Raw genomic sequence first — 21,112 nt, 5'->3', positions numbered from 1 at the left:
GTTGGTGATGACTTGATCACTACATGGCGACAAATGAAAGGGGCCATGAGGAAGCGATTCGTACCATCACACTATCATAGGTTGGTGCATCAAAGGCTTCAATCTTTATTTCAAGGAAGTAGGTCTGTGGAGGATTATTACAAGGAGATGGAGAAGCTTATGATGAGGTTAAACATGAATGAGGATAGATAAGCAACCATGGAAAGATTCCTTGGTGGTTTGAATCATGAGATAGCCAATCAACTAGAATTGCAATAATATGTGGAATTGGAGAATATGTTGCATGTGGCTATTAAGTTAGAACATCAATTCAAGAGGAGGGGTGTAGGCTCACAGTTTGGAGGAGTTTCCAACAGTGGAAGATCAATTCCAAGTGGCTGGAGAAACAATCCAACCTATGAAAGCAGTTTGGAGGAGTTTCCAACAGTGGAAGATCAATTCCAAGTGGCTGGAGAAACAATCCAACCTATGAAAGAAAGCCAAAGCCGAAGGTGGGAGAAAAAAGCACCAATCAACCAAGAAATGAGCCTAAAGCCGAATCTGTCCAAGCACATAAAAATGAGGTCAAATCTGATCCTATACCTTCAAGATCAAGGAAAATTATTTGTTTTAAGTTCCAGGGATGAGGACATATCGCTAGCCAATGCTCGAATAGAAGAATCATGGTGTTAAAAGGTAATGGTGAGCTAGAATCAAAAAGTGAGGAAAGTGGTGATGAAACCGAGCAAGAGGAGGAGGAAGAGCTTGAAGGTGAGGCCGAAACTTTGAATGCTTCCCATTCTGAATTGTGCTTGGTTTCTAGGAGAGTGCTGGCTGCATACAAAGATAAGGATGAAATTCAAAGAGAGAACATCTTCCACACCCGATGTGAAATCCAAGGTAAGATTTGTAGTATGATTATTGATAGTGGAAGTTGTACCAATGTATAGTAATCTTGTGGAAGATAAATTAGGCTTGAAAACAATTAAACATCCAGAACCTTATAGGTTACGATGGCTTAATGATATTGGTGAGATGAAAGTTAATAAATAAGCCAAAGTAAAATTCAGTATTAATAAATATATGGATGTTGTTTTGTGTGATGTTGTGCCTATACATGCCGGACATATTCTATTAGGTAGACCATGGCAATTTGATAAAGATGCTACTCATTATGGTCGAGAGAATTGTATTGTTTTTAGATTTAAAGGTAAGAAGGTCAAGCTGGAGCCATTGATCCTAAAGGAGGTTTTTAGAGTCCAACTACAAATGCAACAAAGGAGGGAAGTCGAGAGGCTTAAAGAGAAGGCTAGTATGGCACCAACGGTTCCACCATACATTCAAGATGGGAAATATGAGCTTGCTGTCCAAGGTAAGTCCTCTAAAACCCAGGGTGAGTGGAAAAATTTTAACAAACCCAAGAGTGAGAAACTTGGAGAAAAACCCTAGAGTGATATAAAATTCAATGAATTCGTGAGTGAGAAAGGAAAAGAAAGAAGAGAAAGGAAAAATAAAAAAATTTATTTGAGTTTTGGGGATGTTAATAAAGCTATTTTGAGTAAGAAACCATTGCTGGTCATGAATCATAAAGATGCTTATTTAAAAATGTTTTTGTTGTATAGAACTTTATCTACCTTGTTGAGAACTTTACTTTGTGGAAATTTGAAAATTCGGAAAAACTTATTTGCTAACTTTAAAAAGTGTAAATTTTTCCATAATGAGCATGTATTTTTAGATTTTATTATGTTAGTGTTTGACCCAGGAGATTGGATTTGGTTGCACTTAGGAAGGGAAAGGTTTTTGAAGCAACAAATGATAAAGCATTAGCTAGCTTCTGACCCAGTCAAACCAAACCCGACCTATCAAAATCAAACAACCCACCACCATGCCTCATCGAGTTTTGTAGAACTGACCAATCCCTTGCTAGCTATGAGCAACACACATCGGACCATCGTATTGGCCACCTAGAGAACAGCCAGGCCACCAAATTTCATAACACACAATGGCCAAATACACCCAGATCAACTATCCAAAGTTGGTAGCTATGACTCACCTTCTAACAAAATTTTTGCAACATATTTTCCTACCATCATCGATGTTTTTGGACCAAGGTGAGTTTATATTCTTGTTACCCATTCCACAAGCTTTTTATTGATACAAAGTATGAAAATTTTGGATATCGTTTAATATTTTCTTCATTTTGGATCAATTAGTTTAATACTGGATAAAATTGGATTTTGTTTGAATAAAAATGGGATAAATTGGACAAATTGAAGTTGAATTTGTGTAATTAGATGTTTATAGAACCCATTAGAAGGTTCAATTTCATAAAATTAACCTTCAAGTGAAAAAATTCAATTTTAGGTATGGTTATTAAGGGCTCGCATTATAATTAGAAACTTTGGTGACCAACTTTGGTAATAGGAGTGTTGTAAAAGTTATTTTAAGATAGTTAATTTGCACCAGTGACTTCAGCTTAATTTTTGAAAGCCTAAATAATGTTTTTGTTGTTATACTTTAGGCATCAAAATGGAGACTAGAAGTGATCTGATAGTGGATCAGCAGTGAACTGTATCTTTGTGAGTTGATTTATTTTCCTAAATATTTTTATAGCATGTTAAATAAATAGGTCACGGTTTCTTGAAATTTTATATAAATTTTGGTTATACGATTATATTATAAATGTGAATATACATAAAAGTTATCATTTCATGTGATTTTCGATAAGTTTTTATTTGTTTCTAAACTTTGATATGCTTATAATCAAATTGTAGATTTTCATATTTGAAAAGTTTTGGTAATTCCTTTTATTACTGTTATATAACTTTATATGATAATATTTGTACCATCAAAAGAATATTTACAATCTGACCATTTTATTAAGTTTATTTATATATGATCGCATATGATATGTCAACATATGATCGCATATGATATGTCAAATAGTTACAATAATCTTTAAGTATAGATATAAGGAAATAAATGATATTTTATTAAGGGATATATATGAGATATGGATTAGTGATACTGTATGCCAAGCAATACTATATTACAGATATAGATATGGATTTGGTTATGCATACAATTATTATTATTATTATTATATATATATATATATATGACTCAACCCTTTACTATTATCACATGATGCAAAGGCTGGTTGAGAGGTCTCAGCTCTTCTATGCCTTAAGGGCACCAAGGATCTATAACAGTTTCCCCCTCCTCATTAGCTCTATGATATCTTAAGATGCTAAGGATTGTATAATAGAATTTTGTATTGAGCATGGCAGGCTAGTATTATATTTACTAATATATTTATATGAAATATGAAATTTGCCATATTTTTTGAGAAAAATTCATGGGTTTTGTGAAATATATTTTACAAAAATAAAGAAACTTTCAAAAGTGAGGTTTTGAGATAATTACTTTAAAGATAAATGAAGTTTTCATGTTATAATTTTATTCAACTTATTAAGCTTGTCTCGTAATTTTGTTTTTAAACTATTCCTCTATGCCTCAGTTGATAGGTTACATCCATTACGTCCAAGCACCTTTATTGTTTGTATGATATTCCATTGCTGATGTATCATTTCTTTTCCCTTGACTCTAATTATAGTAATTATTCTTTCTTTAATGAATTCTTATTTGTACTTTATATTAAGCACTTTTGATATTCATGCACTGGTTCATTGTACTCCTTAGATTGTTCTAGTGAATAAACCTAATGTGTATGGCTTTTATATATTGATGATTTTGTGAGAATTCTGTAAAAAAAATATATATATATATATATATATATATTATGTTATTTTATTTGTACTATTGGATTACGTCCAATTACAGTGAGATTTTTCTAGATTTTTTATAGGAAATTCAGTAGGGCTTCCCTAATCCAGATCACTTTGGTGTCCAAGAACGATCCTGGAGCGGTCCTGTCAATATTTGAAAATTTAAGTTATACAATTGATGCGAATAGGTTAGGAAAAAAAAGATAAACATGGAAAGATAAATAATGATATTGTTGTGAAAAATATGAAACGATAAGTGATGTGTAAAGTAAGCTATTTGCTAACTGCTAAAGCGTAGGGGAATGAATTTAAAAACAAATATAATGTAAGATACAAATATCTCTATTAGTGGTATAGTACAATATGAAAATAACCATTTAGTTCTTGAGAAACCGTCTTTCAAGATCTTGCATTACCATTCTTTTGAAAAATTTCCTATTTAAAAATCATCGTCACCAAAACCCATTCTTTAGGTTCCAAAGCTTAGTCAAATAAAACAAATATGCAAATAGATAACAATATACAATCATGCATCAAAGATTTATAAGCTATAACATTTATAAAACAAGAAATATCATTTATTTATTATATTTCAGAGCGAAGAAGTGTGCATTTACCAACTGACCATTAGTGTACCATATTATATATCTAGTACTATGAAGTGGCCCTTGGTGTCCCAAAGCACCACTAAAAAAAAGGGAAGGGGGAAACATCATTACGATCATTTAGCATCCTAAAGGCGTCATTGAGGGGACCGAGGGGGGGGGGGGGGGGGTTATAATCGTCATCATTACTCTCTATAGTATAGGATGATAATATATGTATAGTGATGCTGATCAATATCCAATATCTAATATCCATTATCCAGTATCCGTTATGTACTATTAATCTATGGTTCACTAATTTGATAAACTCAATATCACCATCCAACCATACAATCAAATCGTGTATATATACTCCATGATCACCAACCTAAATTCCAACCCACCATACCAAAAAATCCAACATGTCATAATTTCACATATCATACATAAAACTAATCAAACAATATTGTCCAACTTTTCTATTTCCAACTAATAATTTCCATCTCGTAAGAATTAAAGTTAACAACCATGGGAGTAGATCATGAATGCAATTACTAATACATTTTGAATATCATTATTCACAAGTTTACTAAGAGCATAATAGAATCTAGAGTCATCTAAAGTATTACAAAAAAAAAAAAATGAATTGATAACATACATATGTGAACGTAAATAACTATATACGCATAAATTAAGCATTTACTCTTCAAACCATAAAAATATAATATTTAAACCATGTAATTATTGTACTTATGCATCTAAAATCAATTTAAAATATAAATCACTCATTGATACTGTTGACGAGCACTCATACTCCTTTACAAGGTCATCTTTAGATGTAATATAGATGTCTACAATATAATAAAATATTTTTCAGACTCCAAAAACTAACCAAAGACATTGCTACATATCAAATATCTTAAAATAATTTATACAACTATAAAATTAAGTAAATTCTACACCAAATGGTCCAATTATACCAAGAACCCATAAAACCCAACATCCAAAATTGGGGTTTTTTTTTTCATTTGAAGGCTAGTTTTATCAAATTAAACCTTCCAATGGGTCCAAATAACATTTATTTTATACTTGACATCAATTTGATCCTAGATTATTTAAACATAGTCTAATTTTATGCGGTATTAAACTAATTGACCCAAAAATAGAAATATATTCTAATGATGTCAAAAATTAACAAATAATATACCAAATTGGAGATGTGGAATGGGTAACAAGATTTTAAGCACACTATGGTCCAAAATATTGTTAGTGACAAAAAAATGCATCCAAAGCTTTGGCCAAAGTTGAGGTTGTTACATCTCCTAAAAAGTGAGGAATTGGAGCAAATGGAGGCCATGTTAAAAGTCAAGAATTCCAAAATATGGGGAAGACTAGAAGCACAATTTGAAATGGCTGAAATTTAGCCAAAATTAAGTTCAATGGAAATTTCATCATCGAGATAAAAAGCCACAATCTGGATGTGTCTGACAATTTTTTGTCATACTTTTTGGTGGCCAAGTCAGAAATTCAAGGGGTATGGTCAAGTTAAGAATTTGTAGCCTTATTTGGAGAATTTAAAGTTCAATTTCAGGTTTGAATTGCGTTCGTGGTGCCCAATGGTATCTGAGGTTTTTGGGTTTTAAGGGAAATTTTAGGGTAGTTTAGACATTTTCAAAGTTCATCATTCCACGACATGCTTCCCTAGGTATAAGTAGGCCTTGGGTGCATTAACAAACAAAAATAGGTACTGGTATGAAACATTGATAAAATAATGATATCTAAACTTTACAGAACTATAACTTTTTAACTGTAATTCAGAATTAGACATGCTACCACTTTATGAATTCATGCTGATGAGCTCTATGCAATAATATACCAGTTAAAACTAAATATTGTTCAAATTAAAAGGGCAAATATTGGGATCCACATGTAGTCAAATTGTAAAACCTAGTCAAACTTGTATAATTTTAAGTATTCTCTCTCGTATGGGTTGTTACAGTTAAGATTTTTTTTTCTACCAAAACCTAAACCCTATAGCATATGAAATGCATTAATGTTGAGTTTATGCATGTACTTGTAACTATTTTGCTATGATAGAATTATTATTACTTTTGGCGTGTATATTAAAACCCATCACTTAGAATCTACACTTATCATTCTATTCTCAATCTTTTTGTAGGACTTTTAGTTGAGGACTAGTTGGGTGGCAGAGTTTGGAAGTACATATTAAGAATTGAAGTTTAAGTTAGATTTGGAACTATTTCGATTGTTTCTTTTGTATTTGATTTTTCACTTATAGGGTTTTATTTTTGGACTTGTAAATATTCATTTAATGGGGAGATTTGAGATATTGTGTTATTTTAGTAAGATTTTGATAAATGGGTTGTTAGAAATTATTGATACTAGCAACTATTAGAAAAATAAAAATAGTTATATAAATAATCAAATAGAAAAATAGATTAAAAATCAAAACTAAAATTTGATCAACGACATGATTATAAGAAAATGCATTAAATTATTAATTAGATATATTATCATTAGGAATTAAATTCATTATATTTATTTGATTAGGAGTAACTATTATTATAAATGTAGGTAAATATTTTAAGTGTTTTACTTAAAAATAATTTTTTTTCTTTTTTTCTTTTTTTTTGGCCGCCCGGGGGGGGGGGGAGTGCGGAGGGCAATTACCTCTTTCCTAAACAAATATGTAACTTAATGAGACTAGAAAAAAATTAAAAATCGAAAAGGGGAAGGAAGCCCAAGGCTCCTCAGACCTATGTCTAGGTCCTATTGGCATTTTAGTTCATGAACTTTAGTTTTTGTTACAATTTGATCCTTAAAACTGTTTTAGTCTAATTTTTTTGCAACTTGTGACATGCAATGCACCTATTGCAATATGTAAACAAAATTACAAAATTTGACAACCCTGTAAGACCATTGCATGTTGTAGCAAGTACATTGCACAATTCAAAATTAGTAAAAATTAAAACTAAAAATAGTTTTAAAAGACCTATAACAAAAACTAAAATTTAGGGACCAAAGTGCCAAAAAAAAAATTTATTTGAAAATGAAAATGCAAATATAATATAACTTAGAGACTAACAGTAATAATAACTTTATTTAATATAAGCCACAGAATAACCCTGTTATTCCATACTCAAGGGACCACACTTTTAACTAATGTGGAATCCTATTAAACATGGCTAATGTAATAACCCATCCTAAGTAGCAACCTAAAATTTGAGTTTTTGAATGGTTTGATTAATTTGAGTTTTTGGGATACCTCTTTGAAACTCAACCTAAGGAGATCCATCTCGGGATTTTTTAACCAATTTTGAAATCTCTATAGGAGCCATTCAATTTTAAGTAATTTTTGTCTGAAATTCAATCATTTTTCATGTTTTCTCTTACTTTTCTTTCTCTATACCTCCACACTTTCTCTCTCCAACTTACCATTTTAAAAGCTTCGTATCCTAAGGTATAAACCTTTATTGCTTCACCGTTAGTACCGTTGGAAACCATATAAAGCGAGGAACACATTGGCACCAAGCTATTATCGAATAGTGGTTAAAGTTGGCCAAAATCTAATCAGAAATTTGTGTTGGGACCCATTTTCCAATTATTAGGATTTGGTAAGTTTGACAATAGAGGAGAGTCCTTTCAACTAGTTTTCGAACTTTTAATTCTAATTTTTTATGTTATTTAAACCTAAAAGCCTCTCTATTATACCAGATCCTCAAGAATTAATTTTGGCTCAAACTTTCTTTGATAGTTCCAATAATCCATGGACACTTTTCGTATCAACATGTTTTACATCTCTTGGACTTTCTTTTAATAGATAATTTATGGATTTTAGTGGAGTTTTGAGGAAAACCCAATTATGGGTTAGAGTTTTCAGTTTTTGAACCATTAGTTGGTTATTTGTTGTTTTTTATAGCAATTGTTGGTTAATTTAAGTTCCTTGTGACGTATGGAAGAAAACCCATAGCTTAATTTCAAGGAATTATGGAGATATGGAAAATATCCAATTTGGACCATAAGAAAAATAGGTTTGTGTAAGATTTTGAAGGAGTTAGTATGTAAATTTAGAATTAATTGATTGTGGAAGCAATATTAGGATATGAAGCATGCACACAACAAGTATTGTGTTTTTCCTTGGTTTAACTGAATATTTTGATATTATTCTAGACACTTGGAGTAGGATCAAAGGTGATTAGGTGGTTTTGAATTAAGTTTGACCTATCTCTATTAGTGAATATTTACTTTTGAAAACATTTTGAGTTATGAGCATGGTTTTGTATCATTATGCTCACGTTTTTGGAAACATGAATATATATTTATATATATATGGGGGTGTGATTGATGATTTACATGATATATGGTTTGGCATGGCTTTCTAGCATATTTTTTCATTTTAAGGAATTATGGATTCCAATGGTATTTATTGAATAATTTGTGAAATGATACATCTATCTTTAATATATATATATATATACTTCAATATGTTTTTTTTTTTTGAGAAATGGAAATGAATAATGGTTGAATGATGAGATTGGGCTTAACTGGGTATATGGTACTATACAGTACCAGTGAGTATATTGGATATTTATTATGATCATGACACATATATACGTATATAAATATATTGTCATCCTTGATTACAATGAGTGACGATAAGGTACTGCCACAATTTCTTTGGAACACTAAAGGGTCGTAATGATGTTTTCCCCCTCCGTCTCTTCCCCATGAGGTCTTGGGACACCGAGGGTCACTTGATAGCACTAGATATATAGCATGGTAGACAGGTTTTATGAGATAGAGAGATCATATGTTTGTATGTGAGATAGATGGATAGTATGTATATACATGAGATTGATAGATTATATGTTTATCCATGAGATGGACATTTTATATGCTTATATGTAAGATGGATGATCATATCTATATACATAAGATTTACGAATTATATGTTTATCCATGAAATAGACGGATTTTTTGTTTATACATGGGATTAATATGATTATGGATTGGAGATTTGTGGATTTTGATAATGTTCTATGTGTTTCAATATGTCTCCTTAAATTTTGATAATATACTACGACATTTGAAATCTTTTTCTTTTATGAAATTTGGTGGTTTTTATTGAGTTCCAAATTTCTTATATTTTATATTTTGGGGACATATTTGATGGGTTTTGTGGAAGCATTTTCCAAAACAGGGGAACTTTGAAAAGAAAAAAAGAAAGTGTTGGAAAAAAATAATAGATTTTCAAATATATATATATATATATATATCTTCCTATACATTGATCTTCATTCACTGAGCTTGTCTCACGTTTTATATGTTTTCAACTATTTTCCTAGGCTACTCCTGAAAGGTACCGCACCACAAACCCAGGCATCATCATCACATCCATCCTCCATTGTTGATGTATATATTCATATTTGTTGTGCTATTCTAATGAACTTGTACTTAAATATATATATATATATACTTAAATATATGTATATATATATATATATATATTCTCCTCCCTTGTATCAAATACTTGTACTTCTAGAACTGTTCTGGTAGACTAACCCTGATGTGTATAATCCCATATTACTTATCTTTTCTTTCTTCATGATAATTGAGTATGAGATCCATTGTTTATGACATATGGAAATACATATATATTTGGAGTTGTAATGGCCAATTAGGCTGTTATTGTCATTGAATAGTATTAGAAATATTTTTTATCCATAGGTACATTTGAGGCTATATCTAAATTATAGAGAAGCTCTACCGGATTCTCAGTAGAAAATCTAATAGGACTGTCCCTAAGGGGAACCGACTTGAATGTCAAAAGAGGATTTCGAGGACAGTCGTGTCAGCTAAACAGCTTGATTAATGGCTTTTGCAAGTTTAATGTAGATTAAAATAAGACAATTTGTGTTTGACTCTAATCAAGAATGATTCTATAGATTAAGATATCCATCAAAAATAAATAAATAATAGCATTGCATTCTATGCAAACAGATATTGAGAAGAATTATACCTAATCCCTAGAGTTTGGCTCCCCTCTAAATGATTACTACTAGCCATGTAACTTCCACTTAGATTGCACTGCTTTGAATAGGAGGACAGGGTTTCTTTCAAGCCAAAAATAAAAATCCCAAGTGCCTATGCAATTTTTAGTGGAATAGAGTCTTAATCCTATATGTCCAGCTGATTCTTTGCCTGTTGGAACTTAGATGTAGACAAGAAAGACCTATGAGAAACAAGTCGAGGCCCTAATTTCACAATGTATATGATTATGTATATGTGCTTCCCTTAGAGATGGAATACCTACTTGTCAATCTCACAAAATGAATCCCCCTTAAATTAGAATGCATGTTAAGAAACAAAAACAAAAGAAAAAAAATACATATTTTCTTTTTCTTCAAAAACTTAGTACATATTTTTTATTTATCAAATTTATTTTTCCTTGTGTGTTTTTTATTTGAAGAAAATTGTGGTTTAGGGCCGGTCAACATTAGACCGAGGCGGCAAGTGCCCCCTCAATCCCTTTTTTTTTTTTTATATATAGATTTAAAATACAAATAAATTATTATTTATTTTATTAGAATAAGTAGTGTCTCCTGGCTAAAAATAAAATGAATAAATTGTACCCTTTATTATTTTTTATTTCTTTGCAAGAAATATTCTTTTAAACATTTTAGTTTAATGTTCCTCCCGATAACCACTTTTTTATGTGAAAAATAAGTAAAATAATTTTCAAACTTTATCAAACTAATTTTTCACCCCACTTGAGTTATTAGACTCTACATTGGTACAACTCCCTTTTACTAAAATAGTTTCTTATCTTAACTTTTTTTAATGTTTACTAAATAAATCATAATTTAATGTTTTAAAATTTTAAATTTCATTTTCATGATATTTTAAGAATTAGTTAATAACTTAAGGTGATAAATTGACACTATCATACCCTAAAAATATATTCAGATTTAAAAAAAAAAAAAACCTAAAAATATATATAAGGGTTAAATACGCTTAATCCTCTGAATTATTACACTTTTTGTATGTTAGCACCTAAACTTCAAAAGTATCACATTGTCACCTGAACTATTGTTTTTATATCATTTTAGTTTAATTATGCATTTTTATAAATGAATTTTATAAACTTAATCATTTACAACTAATGTAATTCGATTGAAAAAAAAAATTATTTCATTTTTAATTGATGTTTGTTGCCTAAGTTTAGTGAAGTTTATCATAAAAATTGAAGAATTGCACTAAAATGACATAAAAACAATTAATAATTCAAGTGTCAATTTGAAATTTAATAAAGTTTTAAGTGGTAAAGGTCAAAAGATGTAATAATTCAAAGACGCAAAGTGTATTTAATCCAATATATAATATCTCAGTACATAATAGCTCAGTGATATCTTTCTCAGCAAATTTTTTATATTCTTCACTATTAGACTTGAATCTATAAACTTTTTTTTAGAAACAGCACGGATACAAAGATTGTCCATAAAAAACAAGTATAACGAGTTTTTAAGAGTACAGTAGTAGTCCTAATTGAAAAAAAGAGTTTCTAAGATTACAATAATATAATCTGGATCGAAATTGAACCACTATTATAATCCTCCTGTTGTTTTTTAGTTAGCCACTCCCGTATTTAACCCTCACAAATATAACTATCTTCATTATTACCACAAATATAACTATTTATTTATTTATTTTTGTACGGGTGTTTTGTTGCTAGTTTTGACCATCTAACCAGCTAATTGGGTTTATTAAATGGCATACTTTTGGGCCGGGGTATTGAAGGATGTGGTTTGGGCCTAACCAGGAAGTGGAATATCTTTATTTATTTATTTTTTTTTTCCCTGATGCAATATTACTTTTGATTTGGTTTGGTTGGAATTTTTCCTTTTTTTTTTTTTTTTTTTTCCTCTCTTTTTCCGACGCCTTTGGCTGGAAGTTTGCTACACCATGTTCCTTTTAATTATTTTTAATTTCCCTTAGAAACACCATGTTCTTCTCAAAAACACTAATTAGACTACTACCCTTCATATACATGTCTCTTCCTCTTTTTGAGAACTTATGAATTCAAAAAGGTCTTCCGTAAGAATCAACTTGTCTGGTGCCTGGTTCAGATAGAAGGGAAAAACATAAAGAAAAAAAAAATCATTAATAATTCTAATATGCTTTTGAAGTTAGGTTTTATTTATATTTACGTCCTCTAAAAAAATTTTCAAAAACAAAAACGGAAAAAAAAAATAATTCCATCGCTTTTATTATTTTTTTTCTTTTCTCTTTTAATTATTCCTCTGAAAACAGTTCCGTGGATAATGGACAACAAGAAGGTTGTCAATATAGAGAATTTTTTGATAGCATGAGCAGATCACTCCCAAGATTACCACAATTATGGAAGCATGATTATAGAATTTTCAAATCCCTTAACAATACATATGTTTGTGCAAAAAAGTAAGATGAAAAAAAAAAAAAAAAAAAAAAAAGGCCCTTTAACAGCTTAGGCAAGAGAATGAGCTGAGCTAGCTTCTCAATAGATACCATTATTTTCCTATGTTTAATTTCTTTTGATTTCTAAACAATTACTAAAACAAATTAACATGATATATAAATAATAATTTCACAAAGTGGAAGAAACCCTCGACATCACTCCCCTAATCAATTTCCATAGAGCCCTACCAACTTGTGGACTCATTCTCTCTCTCAAATGGACAAATAAAATAATTAATAAATTAGATTTCTTAAATGGCACACTCAAATTTTTTTTAACCAAAAAAAATATAAAATATAAAATATAAAAAGAGGAAATGTCCTTCCCCAACATTCTCAGGGACCCACAGGACCTGCAGCACTTGAAACTTCCATAAGCTACAGTCCGGAACTTCTAAGCATGGATTTGTAAAGGCATTAGATTCTTTCTTAATTAAAAAACCATGTATGACCACTACTTCACTGGAATTTTCCGTATCCTCTTCATGCATGCCCCATTCCAAGGTTTGACTCTCCTGTTAATTCCCCCTACTATTATTCAAATGCCCCCTATTAATAATGCTCCATAAACAAACATAATAATATAATAATAAATATAATAATAATAAAAACCATGATATCCAATAATCATATTACTCATAGTTGTTACATTAACTTTACTGTTCATTCTGTTTGGTGTTATTGGCCTTAATCATCATAATAAAGTGTGGTAAGAGATAATAAATTAATATTCAAATTGTACTATATATGCATGAGATGAACTATTAATTCATTTATTAACCTTTTCTTTATTGTGTTTTTGTTTTTCTCCGTTTGGTTTTTCATGGGTCGCTGTTAATGGTAGGACAGATTGCACAGAGGCCATAGGTTTACTCATTATAGTTGCAGTATACAAGAGTGAAGACAATCTGCTTGATAATTTGCATGGGATGGGTGCTTTTAATCGGAATCAGCTTCTTAAAAACTTTAATCCCATTCCATTCCATCATCATCATCATCATCTACTTAGTTGGATTTATTATAATTTAGCTTCCTAATACATAAATGTACACATAAGAGCATAATGACATGAATCATAAATTAGTTTTTTTTTTTTTTTCTTTTTTGGGGTTTGGCATCACATAGTTTGTCAATTAGTGGAAGTGTGATTTCAATTTTGCTCAAAGCAGATTATCGCCACTTTGGTTCTGATGATGGAAGCTTTGCCTACTTGCAGCATGTGTGTTTTCCATTCATCACATTTTTATTACAATGCATTAAGTACATGAGCAGGTACATGATAGATAAAGCTACCATTCATATCCAACTAATAGTTTGAGAACTGAGAGTCCATTTTCTCATTCTCCACTTTTGTATACATCCTTTTTTTCATATTACTGAGTATAAATTAAAAATAAAAACAAAAACAAAATAAATAGATTCTAAATTAGTAATTTTCTATATGTATGTAATATAGTTAATTTTTTATCCAGGAAATACTAGTTATTTGATAGACCACAGATTATATGTAACTAAACACTGGTTATATATAAAAGAAGCTAGATTACATGTAATTCAAAATCTTCCTAACAAAATTCATTTGGGATTTTATAGATGAGAGAAAAATTTTGTATATATAGGTAAATAAATTTACACAATTCTACAATGATGGACGATATGCACCCATGCATGCATGGTATGTGTTTATAGCTTAATTATATGCAATTAATTATGTATAATATTTCTCTAAATTACATATAATTTGATGTGAAAGACATTTACAAAAAAGTTGGATCCATAAGAAAATTTCATATTTACATTCACTTGAAGTTCACATGAACGTCTGTTTATTTTTAAAGGTAAAATTGTTACATTTCCTTATAATTTTACTTAACAACTTTTCTTTTCTTATAAATTATAAAAAAACATTTTGAATAGCTATGTTTGTTACTTTTTTTCTTTTTTTTTTGTGCCACATAAAAAATAGACAGTCACTCAACAAAAAGTTTCAACAGATTTGTTTAAACAATCCATTAAACTTATGTAATAAGAAAAAAAAAATACTATTAACATGAGTTTCTACTTTTAAAAGCTATTATAAAATTTCCTTAAAATTAAAAATTTTCTCATAAAAGTCAAATTAAAAAAAAAACTTACTAAAAAATATGTACTCAATTAATAATTATAAATAATTTTCTACATATTATCATTGAAAAATAATTTTCAAATCAACTATATATATATATATATTTATACTACATAAATTTCTAAAATGTTAATTTGTACATAGCATGGATAACAATCTTGAAAATGTTTTAAATTTTTATTAGAAAAATGAACATGGAATAACGATGGACTAACTAAAGATAAATTGGTAATTTAAAATAAACAAATCAGTAACAAATGGGAGTGAGATCTTTGTCTGCACATTGTTTGGGGTGCAATGTGGTCAGCTTTTGATGGGTACAGTTGGCTTAGATTTGATGCTTTGGTCCCCGTAATCTCCAATCTCTCTCTCTCTCTCTATTTACAGACTTCCCTTTAACGTGCGCGTTGGGTTTCTTTCATGTTTGCTAGATTGGAATCTCTTGTCCGGTTGTGGTGGTGGAGTGGTCACTGCTCAGTGACTTGTGTGGGTGACTAGCGGGACCCACACCCACCTCCACCTCTACCATCTATATTGACTCATACCACACTCTCCCTCTCTTTCATATAGTTTTTTGTTCACTCTCATGTTAATTTCTTACATGTATTACATCTACTGATATATCATCAAAATATAGGTGCCCACCACCACTGTCTATCCGAGACAACTAACTTTCATTCAAACCCATCACCACCAACAAAAAAATAAATAAAATAAAAAATAAAAAGTTTAGACAATGTCCTGTTTTGGATAAACAATGGGTGGGTTAAATTTGTCCAGTTGACCAGACTCTTGAGTCTTCATGCTACAATAATTAATTTCTAGTTCATGACAATGGGATTTTTTCTATATTCCTTTTAAAAGATGAAAAGATTAATAGAACAAAAGTTTTTTTTTTTTAAATTGTTTTTTTAACTGCAGATCCGTCTAATCGAATCCAGAATTTAGGAATTACCATTATTGATTGCAATGTCCCAAAGAAAGGATGAAAGTAACTTGCTTTGGCTGAAGAAGTACAAGTTGTATTTCTGTGCTACTTAAAATGATCCTAACATGCGATGTATTAGTATATTTTGTTTCCCAGAGACTTTATGCAGTCCTGCATTACTTATGAGAGAACAACCAAAGCTTGTCTTGTGAAAAACAACATGGTAGTAATATTTTAATTACCAGATGGATATCAAAATTATAACACAGGAGAGAAAGATAGAGGACTGCGCAAGAATAATGATGGGTTTGTAGGGAAGTAGGAGAAGATCCCTTGGGAGACTACAAAATCCGTTTGTTCCCCAAACTATGCCTTTGCTTTTTTACTTCTTTTTTCTTAGCAGCTGAGCTGCCCACCACATGGGTCTGCACCTTATAATTCTCTAATATCTCTCTCTCACTCTCTGACACCATTAACGGTTTTTCTTTTTATTATCTTTTATTTACTTATTATTATTATTATTATGATTATTTTTACAAGGCTAAACTGGGTATGGAAGATTAAGAGCAAGAAAGCCCTCGAGAATAAAAGAAGCGTGGTCTTTGTTGTGTGTTTGAGTCTGAGATGTAGACCCTCCACATGGTGTCCTCTTGTCCCTTTCTCTTTGGAATTTTCACCATCCCATGTCACGAATGACTAGTTCCTTCCAAATGTTAATTTGTATGCCCTTTCTTCGCTCCTTCCTTTACTATTACATGTCTACGAAAGTCATCCTTTATACCTATCTATATATGCCTCCGTATATCTCCAATTATACACTACTGCATTTTCACATGCTTATCTTTAATTCTCTTTTATCAACCAAAGCTTCGAAAATCTTATTATAATATATATATATATATATATATATATATTTGTCTAAGATTAATATATATACCCCCAGATTATTTAATTAATTAAATTCGTTTCTCTCTCATGCTGTGCATGATCAGGACCATTTTCCATAATGATGTCCCATCAAATTGAAATAATAGTATAAACTTGGACTATAGGATCAGGATTTGTGGCAGTTTGGAGAAACCTGATATGGGGGCCATACTTAAAATAATTAAAATTTTGGTGCAGTATACAATACGGTGATGAAAAATTTTATAAATTAAAAAAAAAAAAATGGAAGTGGGATTTGCTGTGAGAGTGCATTGGGCATTGGGCTCTAGGGATTCCCTCGAGTTATCTATATTTTTATCTATATATCTCTTTATGCGCACAAAGGAATGTTTATACGACGTAGTGATGCGGGTGTAGTCTCTCATGTAAATGTTATACGCTTCTTTTTCTTTTCTTGGACCTCTCAAAGATTCATCTGTAATGCCCCACTTTATTTCTCTGTCCTGTTCTTGGATTTCGAATGTCCTCCATATATTCTTTTCATTATTTTAATGCCCCGCTAATTTAAATAATCATCTGCTCAAATTCGATTTTTAGAGCAGACCCATCACGTGAAATTAGATTAAATAAACCAATAATCCAACTAAGTTTAAAGAAAATAAAAAAATTTACTTTCATATGCTAATCGCAAATAATACATGTACATTCTCTTTCATATGGGGGTCTTAATATTTCAACCCCGTCAAGAAAGACTCACGTCGCCACCTGCTATTTGTCTGTTTATTCCTTGTTTCAACGATTCCTTTGAGAGGGAGAGAAAAATGTTGGGCAACTGTGATGAGAAGATGGTAGTCATCTCCTCTACTAACGAATGGCCACAGGTTCACCTCTCTCTCTCTCTCTCTCTCTCTCTCTCTCAATTATTAGACAAAACATGACCCCATTTTTGTTTCATAGCTTTTGGAAGAGAATATCTCCCTCGTGTTGTTATTTTTACCCTAGTACACCACACCCTTAACCTCTTCTTTCTTTTCTTCTTTCTTTCTTTTTCTTCTTTCTTTTTTTTTTTTTTTTTCTTTTGCCTTTTCTTCCTCTCTCTCTCTCTCTCTCTCTCTCTCTCTCTATGGTGCAGAATCACATAGATGATCAAAAGGCTTTGATGGCTGAGACTGCAGCAAGAACAATGGAGAAACCAGGCCAAGAACAACTACAACAGCAGCAACAAGCTCTCAAGTGTCCTCGCTGTGATTCTTCCAATACAAAATTCTGCTACTACAACAACTACAGCTTATCTCAGCCAAGGCACTTTTGCAAAGCCTGCAAGCGTTACTGGACCAGAGGTGGAACCTTAAGGAACGTTCCGGTAGGAGGTGGCTGCAGGAAGAACAAGCGCGTGAAAAGGCCTGCTTCCGCTATAGATGGAGTTTCTTCTTCTTCTTCTTCTTCAGCTCCTAGTTCCAATTTGAACCAAACTTCGCAACCCCAGATCGATTTGTCTGCCACCTCTAATCACATCAGTCATCTGTTTTATGGGTTAAACAATAACCCTTCTGATATGAGCCTTCCATTTCCCAGGTTCAATACTTCTGGTGTCTCGAATGTGGATACGGTTTCTGGGTATGATCTGCAGCCTCAGTTGAATTCTCTTGGATTAGGGTTTTCATCTGGGATTATCTCTAATGGTGTTGGTGGTGATAGTGATTATCGAAACGGGTTCAATCCCACTAAACAAATCCAAGATATTGTCACCTCGACTTCACTTCTTTCAAGCTATTCCATTTTTAGTTCACCGTCTTGCACAACCGCTTCTCCAACAATGGCTTCTCTGCTAGCTTCCAAATTCACCAATATTGGTGGTCTGAAAGATGCTAGAGGGGAACCAAACCATTTCCAAAGCTTAGCACCCTTAGAAGATCTTGATGTAGCTGGAAATGGGGAAGTAGGAGGGATGGGAATGAAAGGAGTGAAATTAGAAGAAGAACAAAGTAGGTTGGTGTGGAATAATGCGGCTAACTGCCAGAATCAGACAGGGCAAATTGGTTTGTCGGATCCTTCTCTTTACTGGAATGCATCATCGGCTATTGGTACTAATTGGCATGATCCAGCAAACATTGGGTCCTCCGTCACTTCTCTGATCTAGCATAAGCCAAGGGAATTAAACATCATTCTTCTATAAATCTCCCTCTTTATTTATAGTTCATTTTTGTCCTTTTTTTTTTTTTACTTTTTTTTTTTTTTTAATTAGCTTTAGGTTCTTTTAGTTTGTTACTTCGTTTTGTAGCGAATTTGTTGGGTCACACGGTGTGGGTGTTTTTATCAAAAGCTTTAAGAAAAAGGGAAAAAAAAAAAATCGTAAATCATACGGAAGCAAAGATGGGAGGAGCTGGGATCGGAGTGATCATGTCAGCAGCAAAGATTCAGCCTCTTGTTTTTATTAATCAAGGTTAAGGATCCTTAGTTGCGCTGAGAGGAACCTCGGATCCTCTTCGTCTCATCGCGTCGGGCACATCATCATCATCAACATGCATCATCATGATCTTAATCATCATCTACACAGTTGAAGGTTTTTCGGTTTAAAGAATCCTTCAGTAAGTTGATGTATTTTTACTTTGTATGTATATACATGCATGACATCCTTTCCTTTCTAATTGTATTTCATATTAGGTTGGTGTTTTGGGGAGTTACTTGGGGGGTATATGTTGAAGTCCTCGATCATGATCAGATGGGGAACTAATAATTTTTTCATTTATTTCTTCTGTTAATCTTTTTGTTTTGGAGGACAAGTTGCTTAGAGGATGGGGGTTTGGGGTATAATGGTATAGAAGAGAGGGAGATTTATTATTTGCAATGTGGGTATGTAGTTTATGTGGCTGGTTTTGGTTATATGTTGTTTAATTAACTTTTGTTGCTTCCAAATATTTTCTACTTTGGTGTTTGGATATAAGATTAATGCTTATAAACAACAATCCAATTGAAACTTTAAAACATATATATAGGCCATATATACAATCCTGGTAATGATAAGTGTCTAAGCCTATTAAAGTTTGTAGTATTACCGCGTCTAGGCTCTTAGATGCTCACCATAATTTAGGTGCTGATGTTTATTATAGAAAATCTTTATGTATATACGTAATGTGTGTAAATTTTTATGGAAATGTAGAGGACATCTTGGAACCTTAACAAAGTGATATTCCAAGCTAGATAGTTCACGAGTAAATCTAGCTTAGTTTTGTATGGAAGAAGGATTAGGATGGGGGATATTCATTTGAAATTGATAATGCTATAGCTTGTCTTGTAGGTCATGATCTGCTCGTAAACTAAGAGTAAATTTGTAAGTGAAATTTATAAGTTGGCATCCACTTTGCTGGCTGTATTTCTTGTTTTGGTTATAGTACTCCAAGATGTACATAGAGTTGGATGGCCGTGTGCAGGTGGGAATTGATCTTGGCATGGAGTGAGTAGATATTTGTAGCCTATAACTTGGATTCTGGCTCTTATTCTTTTACTCTTAGGATATTATCACAGAGTGAGAGAGAGAGAGAGAGAGAGAGAGAGAGAGAGAGAGAGATCCACAAAACTTTTGACTCACCAAAAATGCTTTCCTTTGAAATTCATGATGATCATCTGCTGGATTCAGTAATCTGTCCTTGTCATGTATTATTAATTTTTTTTCCACTTTTGAACAATATTCTATTTAGTTGAATTAATAGGAAGGGATACTATTATTTCTTTTATATCTTTTTTAATATTTCCTTTATATGTAGATCTGTTTTTTTTTTTTTTTCTTTAAGACTTTTTTTAAAATTTTTACAAGGGCTTTTAATTTTCTTTAATGGAGTTTTTGATGTTTAAATTTCATTTTTTTTTTAAACTTTTTTTAAAATTTTTACAAGTGTTTTTAATTTTCTTTAATAGAGTTGCTAATGTTTAAACTCGTGGTTTTTTCATATTCTAACAACATTTAAATTATAACTTCTCCTAAAAATTTAAGGTAATGAACAATGTATTATCATTTCTTTTTTAATTTTCTCTTAGACATTTAATTTAGCCGTATCATTAATTTTTAATCTGACATGATTGTAAAAAGGACAAACATTACAATGAGAAGATGGATACACCAATTACATTTTTAGTTGCTTTTGTAATTTGTATTATTGGGTTTCGAGCCAGAGTTTGCCATGTTGTGAGTTATCTTCGTTGGAATCCAAACTAGCAAAGTTTCAAATATATCTGATACCAAAGTACCTTGATTCCAAAATCCGCAGTGGAAGGGACCGGTGTAAGGTAGCTTAATAAGACCGACAAT

At 31.4% G+C, this 21,112-nt stretch overlaps 1 protein-coding gene across 1 annotated transcript; it reads left to right on the top strand.

Moving 5' to 3' along the window:
• Window positions 1-17,219: 17,219 nt before the first annotated feature.
• Window positions 17,220-20,540, top strand: LOC107425459 (dof zinc finger protein DOF1.4). Its single transcript, XM_016035460.4, has 2 exons — window positions 17,220-17,687; window positions 17,939-20,540. Exons 1-2 carry the CDS (start codon window positions 17,505-17,507, stop codon window positions 18,944-18,946), a joined length of 1,191 nt encoding a protein of 396 aa, XP_015890946.2. The 5' UTR covers window positions 17,220-17,504; the 3' UTR covers window positions 18,947-20,540.
• The last annotated feature ends 572 nt before the right edge of the window (window positions 20,541-21,112 follow it).

This window comes from Ziziphus jujuba, chromosome 1 (assembly GCF_031755915.1).
Source record: "Ziziphus jujuba cultivar Dongzao chromosome 1, ASM3175591v1".
Taxonomy (NCBI): domain Eukaryota; kingdom Viridiplantae; phylum Streptophyta; class Magnoliopsida; order Rosales; family Rhamnaceae; genus Ziziphus; species Ziziphus jujuba.
This window is presented reverse-complemented; position numbering and strand designations above follow the sequence as displayed.

Bases quoted from the DNA above. Each gene is read 5' to 3' on its own strand.
- LOC107425459 (XM_016035460.4), top strand. From the start codon at position 17,505: ATGTACATTCTCTTTCATATGGGGGTCTTAATATTTCAACCCCGTCAA. The intron at 17,688-17,938 runs GTTCACCTCTCT...TCTATGGTGCAG, and splicing joins CTACTAACGAATGGCCACAG to AATCACATAGATGATCAAAA.